At 42.7% G+C, this 13,184-nt stretch overlaps 1 protein-coding gene and 1 long non-coding RNA gene across 3 annotated transcripts in view; one reads left to right on the forward strand and one right to left on the reverse strand.

Annotated features, from left to right (window-relative positions):
• The window catches only part of cpne5a (copine Va), a 101,604-nt gene extending 98,486 nt beyond the window's left edge, over window positions 1–3,118 (reverse strand). The window contains exon 1 of the mRNA XM_076276851.1: window positions 3,009–3,118. Within this exon, the coding sequence (XP_076132966.1) occupies window positions 3,009–3,118 (110 nt within the window). The remainder of the gene's footprint in view (window positions 1–3,008) is intronic.
• A 7,193-nt stretch (window positions 3,119–10,311) lies between these two features.
• LOC143114336 (uncharacterized) lies at window positions 10,312–12,500 on the forward strand. Of its 2 annotated transcripts, XR_012984894.1 has the most exons (5): window positions 10,312–10,547; window positions 11,267–11,352; window positions 11,621–11,708; window positions 11,812–12,035; window positions 12,216–12,500. It is a non-coding gene; the product is annotated as an uncharacterized LOC143114336 (long non-coding RNA). The 2 variants fall into 2 exon arrangements; XR_012984893.1 differs by having other exon boundaries at window positions 10,335–10,547; window positions 11,812–12,500.
• Window positions 12,501–13,184: the final 684 nt, after the last annotated feature.

Consider the following 13,184-nt stretch of genomic DNA (forward strand, 5'->3'; position numbering starts at 1 on the left):
GAATAGAGAGGAGAGGGAGGGAGGAGAACAGAGGGCGAGGAGAGGAGAAGAAGAGGAGAGGGAAAATGGGAGCGAAAAGAAGGGAAGGAGAAGAAAGGAGGAGAGGATTAGAGAGGAGAGAAGGAAAGGAGAAGGGAGGGAAGACAGGAAAAGAGAGGAAAGGAGAGAAAGAGAGGGGAAGGAAGAGGAGGAGAACCATCATTAATCTGGACCTCAGGGCCATTCTCCAACATCCCCGTCCGGCCACTCCAAAACTCATCTTATAAGCCAGACTTGTGTGAGGGGAACATTAATGGACACTGGGGTGAGATCGCTATCGCTTATTGTAATGCAGGCTTGTGATTCGCGTCACGGCCTGGCCAGGTGTGTCCTGCTGCTGCATTGCTGTCGTCAGGGTTGCGGGCTGGAAGCTGTGGGCTGCTGGAAACTTTTCAACTATTCACCTCAGGCCCGACGAACAGACGAACGCCGTTTACTACCCGCACCCAGGGCTGCGCCAGATAACGTCCTCCCTCACAGCTGGGCCGAGTGTGTATGTGTGTGTGTGTGTGGGGGGGGGTGGGGAGGGGTTCGCAGATGGGTGGCCTTCCAGATCCACATGGACATGATTCTGTTGGTGTCGCGAAGAAGCAACGCGTAGGAAGAGGGCAGATTACACGAATCTGCAACCACACACACACACGCATGCACAGGCACAAACTCATATGCACTAATACACACACGGAGACCCAAACTCACAGACACACAAGAAACACAATCACACAAGAGAAGTCCAATCAGAGGAACAATCCCTATCACACAGGTACAGGAAGGTCTTATTTTGATAAGAGGTTATCTGCTCCCAGCGCCCCCACCACCACCGCACACTTCACACTTCTCTTTCTGTCCAATAACAACACTGGGTTATGAGAATTGGGCAAAGGAAAGGGAGTGACACACATGCACGCACACACACACACACACACGCACACACACACACACACACACACACACCAATTCGATTTCATCTTTGAGGCAATCCATAGCGCCTCTCAGCCTTACCAAATCAATTACCCACGGCAAATTGTGGCACTGATACCTCTCCTGGCACGGAGCCGAACTCTCGTCTCCTCCCCTCTCCTCTCCTCCCCTCCTCTTCTCATGTACGCGCAGGAGGGCAAAAGCTAGGAATTCGATTGCAGGAGGAAGATGCTTTCCATCTCAGCCATCATTTGCTTGCTTTTCTCACTCGAGAATTTACCCTCAGGGATATATTTTGACAGGACGAAATGGGCCCCACCATTTATATTTACAAATTTCCCATTTTTTGAGTCAAGATTATTTATTTATTTATTTTGAGAATTACACAGCTATTCCATTTCTTTCCACAGTTATCTCTGTCATTGAACATAAGCTGCTCAAACAGTGGAAGAAAATGAGATTTTAAGGGCTGTGGTCTGATGCTGAACGATGTGCTTGGCCCATTCATTCTGAACATTGCAATAATTCAATCAGCACCATATTAGAAATATCCCAGAGTTTGCTTCGGGATGGCAGCATAGCAGCAACTTTTTTAGTGTAAATACTGGGGATGATTGAAAAAAATATCTTTGATGAAGATTGTTTGCAGGGACAAAACTAATTAAGATGCATAGATCGTTGAACAGAGACAGTATAGCAAAACATAAACACCCAGTCTGTATGTGATAAGGTAAAAACAAGTATACAGGTAATTGCTATGTGTGCAGAAAGATCACCGTGGGGTTTTGTTGTGTACTCTGACAAGCAAACAAATTACATTCATTAAGAAAAGGTTCTTGTGGGCTACCGGCTATCTTACCGACATTAAGATGAAATTGGAAAGCAGCAGTAAGAATTTTATGTAGAGTGTCTATTCACCAGCGCAAGAGATTTTTAAACATACCAAATGCACCTCATCAGAGTTCAATTACTAGGAGGATTTAACCGGTGTGGTGGCAATAAAGAATATGGGAAAGATAACTTTATCTTACAATCTGAAGATATTTCTGCAATATGGTGCACATATTTATAGGTTTATGTAATTTTAAAATCAGACAAATTAGGCAGGGTTCAGTGAAGATACTGGCACTAAAAAATCAAAACAACAAAATTAGCATTTAATATCGTGGAAAGTGGCAAATAAAAAAGGGACACTCCCCAAGGCCAACATCTTTAAAGAAAGGAGAAGGCATGAAATATGACGAACTGAGTCCGCTCAGCGGCAGCCGGGCGATGTATATTCAATGAGTCGAGGGACGTGGCCGTCAACTCATGTCCCGGCTAATGAATACCATCAAAGAGACCCATCTCTCAGAAGTGGGTTTGTCACAGTATCCCCTGCAGTGTGTTTAGCTCAGGGAGAAAGCGGCCATATGTCTTCAATCAAACACACAGCGTCAAGCACCACACGGACAACACAACATCTGTGTTTTTGACTAAACATGTCCCCACACGCAGTTACTGGGCTGTCAGAAACATGCGTGAGAAATGCAGGTGAAGTTTAGAGAGCTGTTATTAATCGCTATGTAGGCTGCAGGGCTCAGCCCATCAGACACTAACCCGGTATAAGTACAAGGTGGGAACTTCTTTTGGAAAAAAGACGGAACCCCTCTGCCGCATGTTGCAACTACAAGCCTTTCAGCTGGTTCCACACCCAGTCGACGATTCTGTGCGCCGCTCTGCGAATAGCCCAGGTTACAAAAGTTTTCTGTTAATGTAAGTTACCATGAAAAGAGCGGTCATTCCCGTACTAGCTTTTGCCATATATGATGACTATGAACTTCCAGACGCACAGTAGCCTGCAGTCACAAGTCAATAAGGACCCGTCAATGGCACCAGCGGGCTTTGGAAATCAATTGAATAGATAAACCATATATATTAAACCATATCTATTAAACTATAAGTGATGTAGCATATGATGTAGCATATGCTACATCACTTATAGATTGCTTCAGATCACATTAGTACGGTACATTTGGTGGTACAAATATGTTAAAACAAGTAAATACCTGCAAGAGACTGAGATCTCCACTTTGGTGGCGGGGATATTCCCCGTGATTGGGTCAAACTCGCACACGGAGGCACTGTCCTCCTGCTTGTCCGTCACGTCTCCCTCCATGGGTGATGGGGTGCTGGAGGAGCTGCTGTCCACCTCGTACAGCTTGACCTGCTCGGGGTCCCGACGGCAGATGCCAAGATGTGCCACTTCCGGCCAAGTGCGGTTACGAAGAGGTAACACTGCGGAACGGAGAGAGAACGAAGAGGCTGACTACTTTTTCCAATGCAGTTCGAGCGCACTGGGGTTTAAACTGGGTTGCAACCTTTCCGATCTCTCTCTCCGGTCTGGAAGCTCTCGGGAAAGCGATGGGTTTCTGACTGGTCGAGCGGCTGTAACTGTGGATGCTCTATTTTGCGCTTCACAGTATTGAGCAGAGAAAGCTCTCTTTTTGCACTGGACCGTTGGGAAAGTAAAGAGACGGGAACTCCTCCCCTCTTTCGCATTCTTTCACATGCTGCAGATGGCACTGCGCGAAGCTTCACAGTTCACTCGATTGATTAGTGGCACAGGCGCCCTCATCTCCTCTCTCACACAGCTGCCTACGGCTATTTTGCATCGAATAGTTCTATATGGGTCCATGTCCTGTAGCCTGTCAAAGTTTGAGTTATGCAGTTGTTTTAATATTGTATTTTCTGATTCTATCAAATTACTTTGCGGAAATTCTGAGCCTCCATTGCCCCAAAACCAATCTGGCCAAGCCCAGTCAAGCCAAGTCGCATCATAAAACTGTATTAGACGAATTACGTAAAATAAAAAAATAAACAACTGGATGCCTTTCTCCAAATAAATGGGGTTCATATATAGGGCAATAATACAGAACATTTGTCATAAAATTCAATATTCGTACGACTGTGCAATGACAGATAATAAGATCTGAATTATCTTCACTCACTTCTGTGACGGTCCAACAAACTCTCTCTCTCTCTCTCTCTCTCTCTCTCTCTCTCTCTCTCCCTTCATCCTCTGTGTGATTGTGTACTTGCTATTATCACTAGCTAATCTGACAATCCAAAAGAGAAAAAATATTGTGTGTGTGTGTGTCTGTGTGTGTGTCTTTGTGTATGTATGTGCGCATGAGAGTGTGCGTGCAAAATAAAGATCAGTGACAGGTTTATTGCTATTCTATAGTATTTTTCTGTGGTAATAGGCCACATATACAGCACACAGTTTCACACATTTTGTTTCCAAGTGTGATTCTCATGAATTTCAGAAACGCGTTTAAAAACCTTATGACCTCATAATCCACACTGATGCATTAAAACACCTACATGCACACGGGAAATCGCGCACACACATGCAAATGACCTGCATGGATAAGAGTGGAAGGACCACTTTCACAGTCTCCTCACAACCTGAGAGGAGGCTGAACACAGCATGTGCTGCCCCACCCCCACCCCGTTCTGGCCCTGATCTGGCCCTGTTTTGGCCCCCCCAGGCAAGGTTTCTGCAGAGTGTCGGCAGTAGTGTGGCGGTCAGTGCAGCCACTGAGACTCCATGAATTTAATTATCCTCCATGCTCAGCGCACGGCCCATTGTTTGTGTTCTTGGACCCCTCGCTGAGCAGCTCGCCTCTGCTTCCTGTTCACCTGCGGCCGAATGCCAGGAGGTTATTACGGGCCGCTAATGTGGACTTAGCAGGGGAGGACGTGTGCAGACGCCCTGGACACAGGCTACAGGGGACCCCACGCTGGGTTGGAAACGTGGCCTAGTCTCACCACCCCCTACCCCCCGTCGCCATTACACCCCCTCACAGATGCGGGTACGGCACCCACACCTTGGCACCCAGGGGTCTCTCAGAGCTTCAGAGGCCTTGACTAAGAGCTGGTGTGAACATAAATGCCGTCTTTAGGATTCAGATGGTGACTCTCTTTAGGGGAGGTGGAGGAAGTTAAAGAGAGAAGGAAATAGAGTGAGAGAGAGAGAGAGAGCTAAAGATGGATGGGGTAGAAAGACCAGGAGAAAATAAAGAAGGCAGACAAAGAGGTAGGGAAAAGAGGAAATAAAAAAAGAGAGAATGAAGGATAAAGGAGAGGGAAGGGAAAAGGGGAGAGTCAGAGACAGAGATGGAGTGAAGAATGGAAATGGGGGAAATGGAAGAGGGAGAAAGGAGAAGAAACAAAAGCAGGCAAGAGAGCAACAGGAGGAGGTTAAACCATGACAACATGAGAGATACTGTGTTAAAATAAATCAGAGAATCAGAGACAGAACAACACTGCACAGAGAAAAATAAATTAAAACCTCAACCTCTAAAACCTTTGCGTTTCTTGAGTCTTAACCTGCCGTCCAATATCTCTGATTGCATCCTGTGTGGCGCCTGAGGCAATTTGAGAGAGAGAGAAAAACAGAGAAAAATGAAGAGAGACAGAGAATTTGTGTGTGTGTGTGTGTGTGTGTGTGTGTGTGTGTGTGTGTGTGTGTGTGTGTGTATGTGTGTGTGTGTGTGTGTGTGTGTGTATATGTGTGTGTGTGTGTATGTGTGTGTGTGTACAGTATATGTGTGTGTGTGTGTGTGTGTGTGTGTCTGTGTGAGAGAGAGAGAGAGAGAGAGAGAGAGAGAGAGAGAGATCAATTCAGCCAAACTATATGAAGGAAATCTGCTAGCTTTATGGTTGACAGTTAACCTGATTATCTCCAAGTACTTCTTGCTTACTGCCTCCATCCATGCAATGTATTTGCCCTGTTGACATCACCATTTTCTTTTACCTGCCAACAATAGAAGACATTGAAACAGGTCAGAACTCAATCCAAAGAAACACTATCAGATCCATTCATCAATCACATACCATTTGAAACTGACTCTCACCCAACTTAATCACCTTTAGTGTCTTAATCTAGTCATGCAGGCACAGCACATGCCACTTGACTGTCAAGTGTCTTGTCAAACACAAACGCTCAGGTGATCACACGTCCACGTGGAGACGGGATTCCCGGTGACAGCACGGGCATCAGCTGTGTGATCACAGGAGAACCCGACGACCTGACAGCACACAGGCGATGGACACCTCCTCTCAACCTGAGACCCCAATAACGAACCTGCCAGTCTCAGACATCAGGGCAGTCACCAGCGGGGGAGACTACACGGGAATTCTACACGCCAGCAGGCAGGTGTGATTTTACACCCCAGTGACTGCATTCATGTTGAGGTACGGGAGCCCAACTGGGACATAAAGAGGGCCTTTTAAAAGTCAGGTGGAGTCCCTGATGGATGGCTGCCAACATAATAGTATAAAAGTTAAAACACGGGACGGTGTGTTCAACAAAAGAGTAACATAACCCCATACATTACACAGGGTGGCCAAGAACATATCACATGTATTTCACAAAAGCTTATTTGAAAGTAGGACTTCAGTCATGGCTGATATCATACCATGCAATAGATATCTACACCACCTCCTTGGGTTCGCATGGCTTCTCATACCACTGCTATGCAGACGACACACAGCTCTATCTGTCCTTTCCACCTGATGACCCCTTGGTTTCAGTACGGATCTCGGATTGCCTCTCAGACATAGATACATGGATGAAGGCACACCACCTCCAGCTGAACCTCTCAAAGACTGAACTGCTGGATCTCCCAGCTAAACCTACCATACAGCACGACATCAACATCAAATTTGACTTCCTTTCTGTTTCACCTACCAGGACTGCAAGAAATCGAGTTGTTCTCGACAACCAACTAACCTTCTCAGATCATGTCGCCTCAGTCGCCCGGTCATGCCGTTTCGCACTCTACAACATACGGAAAATCAGGACTTACTTGACTCAAGATGCTACCCAACTTCTGGTTCAGGCAACAGTGAAACCCCTTCAGATGATTCAGAACGCGGCGGCGCGCCTGGTCTACAACCAACCCAAAAGGGCACATGTTACCCCGCTGCTCATCCAGCTACACTGGCTACCTATGGCGGCCCGCATCAAATTCAAGGCTCTAACGCTTGCCTACAAAGTAGTCTCTGGTTCTGCTCCCGCCTACTTGAATGCCCTAATACAGACATACGCTACCAGACCGCTGCGCTCCTCAGACGAACAACGTCTAGCTCTACCACGCTCAGGCCAATCCAAACTTTTCTCATCTGTTGTTCCTCGTTGGTGAAACACACTGCCAGTTCCTACAAGGGCAGGGACATCCCTCTCCATTTTCAAAAAACTCCTGAAGACCCAGCTCTTTAGAGAACATCTCTCATAAGCACCACTTACAACTAGTCTTGCTGATCCTAGCACTTGCCAGCCGTCTTGAACTGACACGTAACTGTAAAAAACAGCACTCACTGATGCACTTATTCTTACTGTACTCTACGTTTTTTAAATTGTCCTAAATTGTTGAGAATTGCTTTAAAACGTAAACTGTTTACCATTTTGTTAGTCGCTTTGGCTAAAAATGCGTCAGCCAAATGTAATGTAATGTAATGTAATGTAATGTAATATAATATTCATTGTACCATAATCGTAGATAGAATTATGTGAGACCCTTACATATATTGCGGATCAGGGGCAAGAATAGCAACTCATTTTACAGCATATCTCACCAACCCATTCTGGATCTGAGTTTGAGCTGTTTCAGGACCATGGAGAGCAGCTGACCACATGTCCCTAAGATGAGTCCAAGCTGTTTTAATGAACTACTGGACCATAGCTACTGAATATTATTCATTACTCCAACATTTTTTTACATGTTTCACATGTCAAAACAAAGCTATCTGATCCAATGCCAGATCAGATAATTATCATAGACCACCATATCATGTTGGAGTAAAAATATAATAGAACAAGTCTAAACTAAGACTGACAACCAGCTTGTCTTCCATGTAGCTCATCTTCGGTGCCGATTATATCTACTCACTAGATTCTTGTGTGTTTCAGCACCACAAGCCTCTGTTTCAGTACCACGGACAGCGACCAGGTACAAGTCATTGGGTCTCAGGTGAGGCTAAGCTACAACCTCAGCTTATTAAGTCCCAGTGGTAGGTCAGAAACCTTCCCCCACCTCATACACACTCCAGCTACCTCCCCTCCTCTGACACACACACACACACACGCGCACAGGCACACGCACACACACACACACACACACACACACACACACACACACACATGCATAGGCACAGACACATGCAAACACACACGCACATGCACGCACACACACACACACACACACACACACACACACACACACACACACACACACGCACATGCACACACACACACACAAAAACACACACACACACACACACACACACACACACACACACAAATGCACACACAAACAACCCTACACTCCCTGCACACCTCTCCCTCCCAGTTGAGACACAGCTGGACGGGCAGTTGTTTGCTGCTGCTGCTGCTGCTGCTGCTGCTGCCTTGTCCATTCTCTTCCTCCAGGTTTTCCTGTGGCTTTCAGCAGCTCAGCAGCTGAGTCTACTGGGGACATCAGCACCCATTGGCCATTGACTCAATTCTTCACACTGTGACTTGCTTTCACCTTTCTCCTCTCTCTCTCTTTTCATTCTTCAGACAGAGACCCACAGTCTGAAAGGTGACACAGCAGGGTTTGGCTTTTATTTACATGTTGTATTTATCAGAATGGGTCGGTATAATGGTATGGGTGAGTATAAAGGAACGGTGGCTGTGTAATTTGGTAGTTATGATTTTTTACCTTATCCATTTCTAAAAACGTTGGCCATTGACTCAATTCTGCACACTGTGACTTGCTTTCACCTTTCTCCTCTCTCTCTCTTTTCATTCTTCAGACAGAGACCCACAGTCTGAAAGGTGACACAGCAGGGTTTGGCTTTTATTCACATGTTGTATTTATCAGAATGGGTCGGTATAATGGTATGGGTGAGTATAAAGGAACTGTGGCTGTCTAATTTGGTAGTTATGATTTTTTACCTTATCAATTTCTACAACCCCAAAACAGAAAAAGTTGGGACGTTTTGTAAAATGGGAATAAAAACAGAAAGTAATAATCTGCAAATCTCTTAAACTCATATTTAGTTGCAAAAAGGACTCTGACAACATATCAAATGTTGAAAATGACAAAATTGACTATTTCATGGAAAATATATGTTCATTTTGAATTTGATACCAGCAACATGTTTCAAAAAAAGTTGGGACGGAAGTAACAAAATGCTGGAAAAGTTGTGTAATGATAAAGAAAACAAAAGGAAGAATGTTTCACAACTAATTAGTGAACTGGGAACACGATTGGGTATGAAAAAGAGGATCCCAGAGAGGCAGGGTCTCTTAGAAGTAAAGATGTAGGGGTATTTATCACTCTGGGTAAACCTGTGTGCAGAAATGATGAAACAATGTCTTTTTAATGCTTCTTAACATGAAATTGTGATGTATTTAGGGAGTTCATCATCTACAGGACATAATATATTAAAACATTCAGAGAATCCAGAGAAATCTTTGCAAATAAGGGAAATAGCTGAAAAACAAATTGGATGGCTGTGGTCTTTTGGACCTCTTTTGGCCGTGGTCTTTTGGACCTTTGGACCTTTTGGACACCAGACCTGTTTCCAGACCTGTCATTGTATGGGCTCAGGAAAACCTCTGATAACCATTGTCTATGTGCCCAGTTTGATACTCAATTCGAAAACTGCAGCCAAAACTGTAACAGCTAAAATTGTATTGAGACATGATACAGAAAATACCACCCTCTTATCTGGGCCTGAGCTTGTTTAAAATGGACTGAGGTAACGTGGAAAAAGGTCCTGTGGTTAGACCAATCAAAGTTTGCCATTCTTTTTGGAAATCATGGACTCATCTGGGCTAAAGAGGAGAGGGCCTATCCAAGTATCCAACCTATCCAACTTGTCTTAGTGCTCAATTCGAGACCCAACATCTATGACGGTGTGGAGGAGCATTAATGCCTACAGCATGGGCATCTTGCACATTTGGCAAAGCACAATCAATTCTGAATGATGTATACAGGTTATGAGCAACATATACTGCCATCCAGGCAATGTATTTTCCAGGGACGACCTTGAATACTTCAGGAAAACAATGGCAAAATGAATTCTGCACATATTTAAATAGTATTTCTCCATAGAGGAAGAGTCCAGGTGCTAGGATGGCCTGTCTGCAGTCCAGATTTGTCAAATTAGGTGCAAAATGGAATGGAAAGCATGACTAAGAATACACTGAAAAAAATGGAAATAGGGGGTCTTTGATTTGACACAAATTAATTTGATATATGCAACATGATTGTTTTATGTTCCGCTTGCAAACGTGTTTTAATTAAGTAGATTTCAAGAGATAATTTTGAATGCTGGATGTAGACATTTTTCTTGTGTTGATCGAAAGTGAAAATTTTAAGTTCAGACATACTCCAGAGCAGCAGGTGGCTGTAATGTGTCATTAAAAAAAATACATAGTAGTAGAAGAAGAAGTTTTTGAAGCATGGTTTGACCGTTAAAGTTTGGATATCTATCATCAGTGACTGAAGTGGAAGAGAGAATGGCAAATCGAATTAGCCTACTGAAGGGTAAGTTTATCAACCTTATGATCGATCATGTTATATTAGACAATAAATCTCCTAGCTGTTTTCTTACAGTATTACAGCGTTGCAAAGTTGACCCTTGATGTCTTTGTATTATTTTTTGGTCCGTTTCTTTCTACCAAGTTAACGTTAGCCTAACCAACCAGTTAGCTGCATCTGTTGGGCGGTTGGAAAAATACATAAATCATAGTAAAGCTAAATTGGGGTTGGTTTGGTACAGTCCATTAATTTGATCACGTTTGAAGCATAATAAGTTGTATGTGAGTGAAAAGCCTGTTAGCCTGTGTGCGCCAAGTGTGTTGCCAGCAAATGGCTGCCTAAAAGCAAGCTAGCATAGCCACGTGGACAAAAAGCCATTTGCAAAGTTACATTATAGCATCCAAAAACGTTTATCCCTAGGAAGTTGTCTCCCCATATGATGAAAATATGAAATATAAATATTTTGATTTGTTTGTGCAGGCAAAAAAACAGGCAGTACAGTGTACGCATACAACTTTTTTGTTACTGAGTCTAAGATGTAGTGATGTTACTGTTTGAAGTCACTGAAGTTTGATCTTTTATTTATTTATGAATTTACTGTTGATAAAATGAATGTCTTATACACCAATAAATGCCTGTTATGCCAGATGTGTGGTGCAGTATGCGTATGTTTTGTCTGGCACTGTCGTATGAAACTAATTTTCTTCCTGCTAATCTTATTTCAGATCAACACGGAATTTCAAAAGAATCACAATTGTCCCACTTCAATCCAAGTTCCTGTCTCCAAGCAATGATTAAGCAAATTACTGATGTGAGTAATGCAGAGTTTTAATCATGCAAACCTTACAGAGGCTAATATTTTTGATCATGTTGATATTGATACTTCTTCACATATTGTTCTATTATTATTCTATTATTCATCACATCCTAAAATTTGTGATGATCTCGGGAAGAATAAAGTATCTATCTATTGTATTCGTCTAACTTTTTGTTTCTTTTTATCATATGGTCGTTTACAACAGTGGCTGACTTAAATGAAACTTGGATTAATGTGCTAATCAATAATGTTTTTATTTCAGTGTGATATAGATGCTGGCCGAGTGTCTCCTGAAGGGACTCTGTATCTACACGGGGGAAGATCCTGAAAACTTTGTGCAGGAATATGTGGTATGTACATGAACATGTCTATTTTTCACATTCATTTCTCAATAGGGCTTTGTTAGAGGGTCTCATTTTCTTACTGTTATGTGCATTTGTCTGCCTAATTCAGGTCATGGATGAAGTTGAAGACAACTGTTGAGGTTTATGTCCTGAGAGAACATGAGGACACTGGGGTCGTACTCCAAGGAATAAAGTTTTTGACAGATCTACATGGCCGTTAGCTGTCACTGATGATGTCGGAGTTGATAACCTCATGTACCTGCCCGTGCTTAGATACACCTTTGAGGCATTGTAAAAAATCTTCATGGAGCTGGATGAAGGCAAACTCCAAAGGTTGGTTAAAGAACAACCTGTTTCAGTGAATGACTTTCCATTTTTATTTTTTGAAAAAGAAATACTGTTTTTACTATGTTGAAACCTGAAAGGACTATCAATGGCTGAGTGACCACGGGTCATGAAATCTTTTTGTGGATGTTTTTTATTATTATTAATTATTAATTATCTTTATTTTAGGAACTAGAAATGTCACCTTTTGGTCAGTCATCTTTGAATCTGGTCCATCAGTCTTCAGGCCTGATCTCTCACTTTCTTTCTCTTCTCTCCCTCTCTCTCTTCCCCCTTCTCTCTCCCTCTCTCCCCCTCTCCCTCTCTCACTTCTCTCTCTCCTCTTCCTCTCTCACTCCTCTATCTTTCTCCTTTCCCTGTGATGTTTGCTGCACTTTTTTCCATTTGTCAATTGCTGGATAAAAAACAATACTGTGTATTTCATGTTGCTTTCAATAAAAATTGACTACTAAACTGACTTGACTCTTTTCAGTAAAAAGATGTATAACAGATGTCTGCAATTCTAGAAAGAAAAAAAAAACAGTTAAAACACACTGTTCTGTTACTATAGGGACATAAAACTTTAAGAGTTTATTTTTTTAGCATTAATAAATGAAGTTAGAAGTACCTTTTACAATCTATTACTATTGACATGATAAAATTACTTTTGCATTACACAATACATTGGTATTACATAAATATGAAGGTATTATCTTCATTCAACATGATTTTTTTATGTAATACGATGTGATTTCAATGTGTAGGTTTTACAAGAAACGATTAACTAGAACAAAAGTGTAAAAATTGTGTCAGCTGGACACATTCTGATTATGTGGGACCGATGTACACATTAAAATCATGTAAATTCAAGGAACTTTTTTTTTCAGTGTACCCCATACTGTTGAGCAACTGAAATCCTATATCGGGGAGTAATGGGACAACATTTCATTATCAAAACTGTAGCAAATGGTCTCCTCAGTTCCTAAACATTTACAGAATGGTGTTAAATGAAGAGGTGAAGCAGCACAGTGGTAAACATGCTCCCGTCCCAACTTTTTTTGAAACATGTTGCTGGCATCAAATTCAAAATTAACATATACTTTCCATGAAATAGTCCACATTTTCATTTTCAACATTTGATGTGTTGTCTATGTCCTT

Source organism: Alosa pseudoharengus, unplaced genomic scaffold (assembly GCF_046254945.1).
Source record: "Alosa pseudoharengus isolate Yale_2024_CS ecotype anadromous, Long Island Sound unplaced genomic scaffold, YU_APseudo_1.1 YU_APseudo_1.1_scf_9, whole genome shotgun sequence".
Classification (NCBI taxonomy): Eukaryota; Metazoa; Chordata; class Actinopteri; order Clupeiformes; family Clupeidae; genus Alosa; species Alosa pseudoharengus.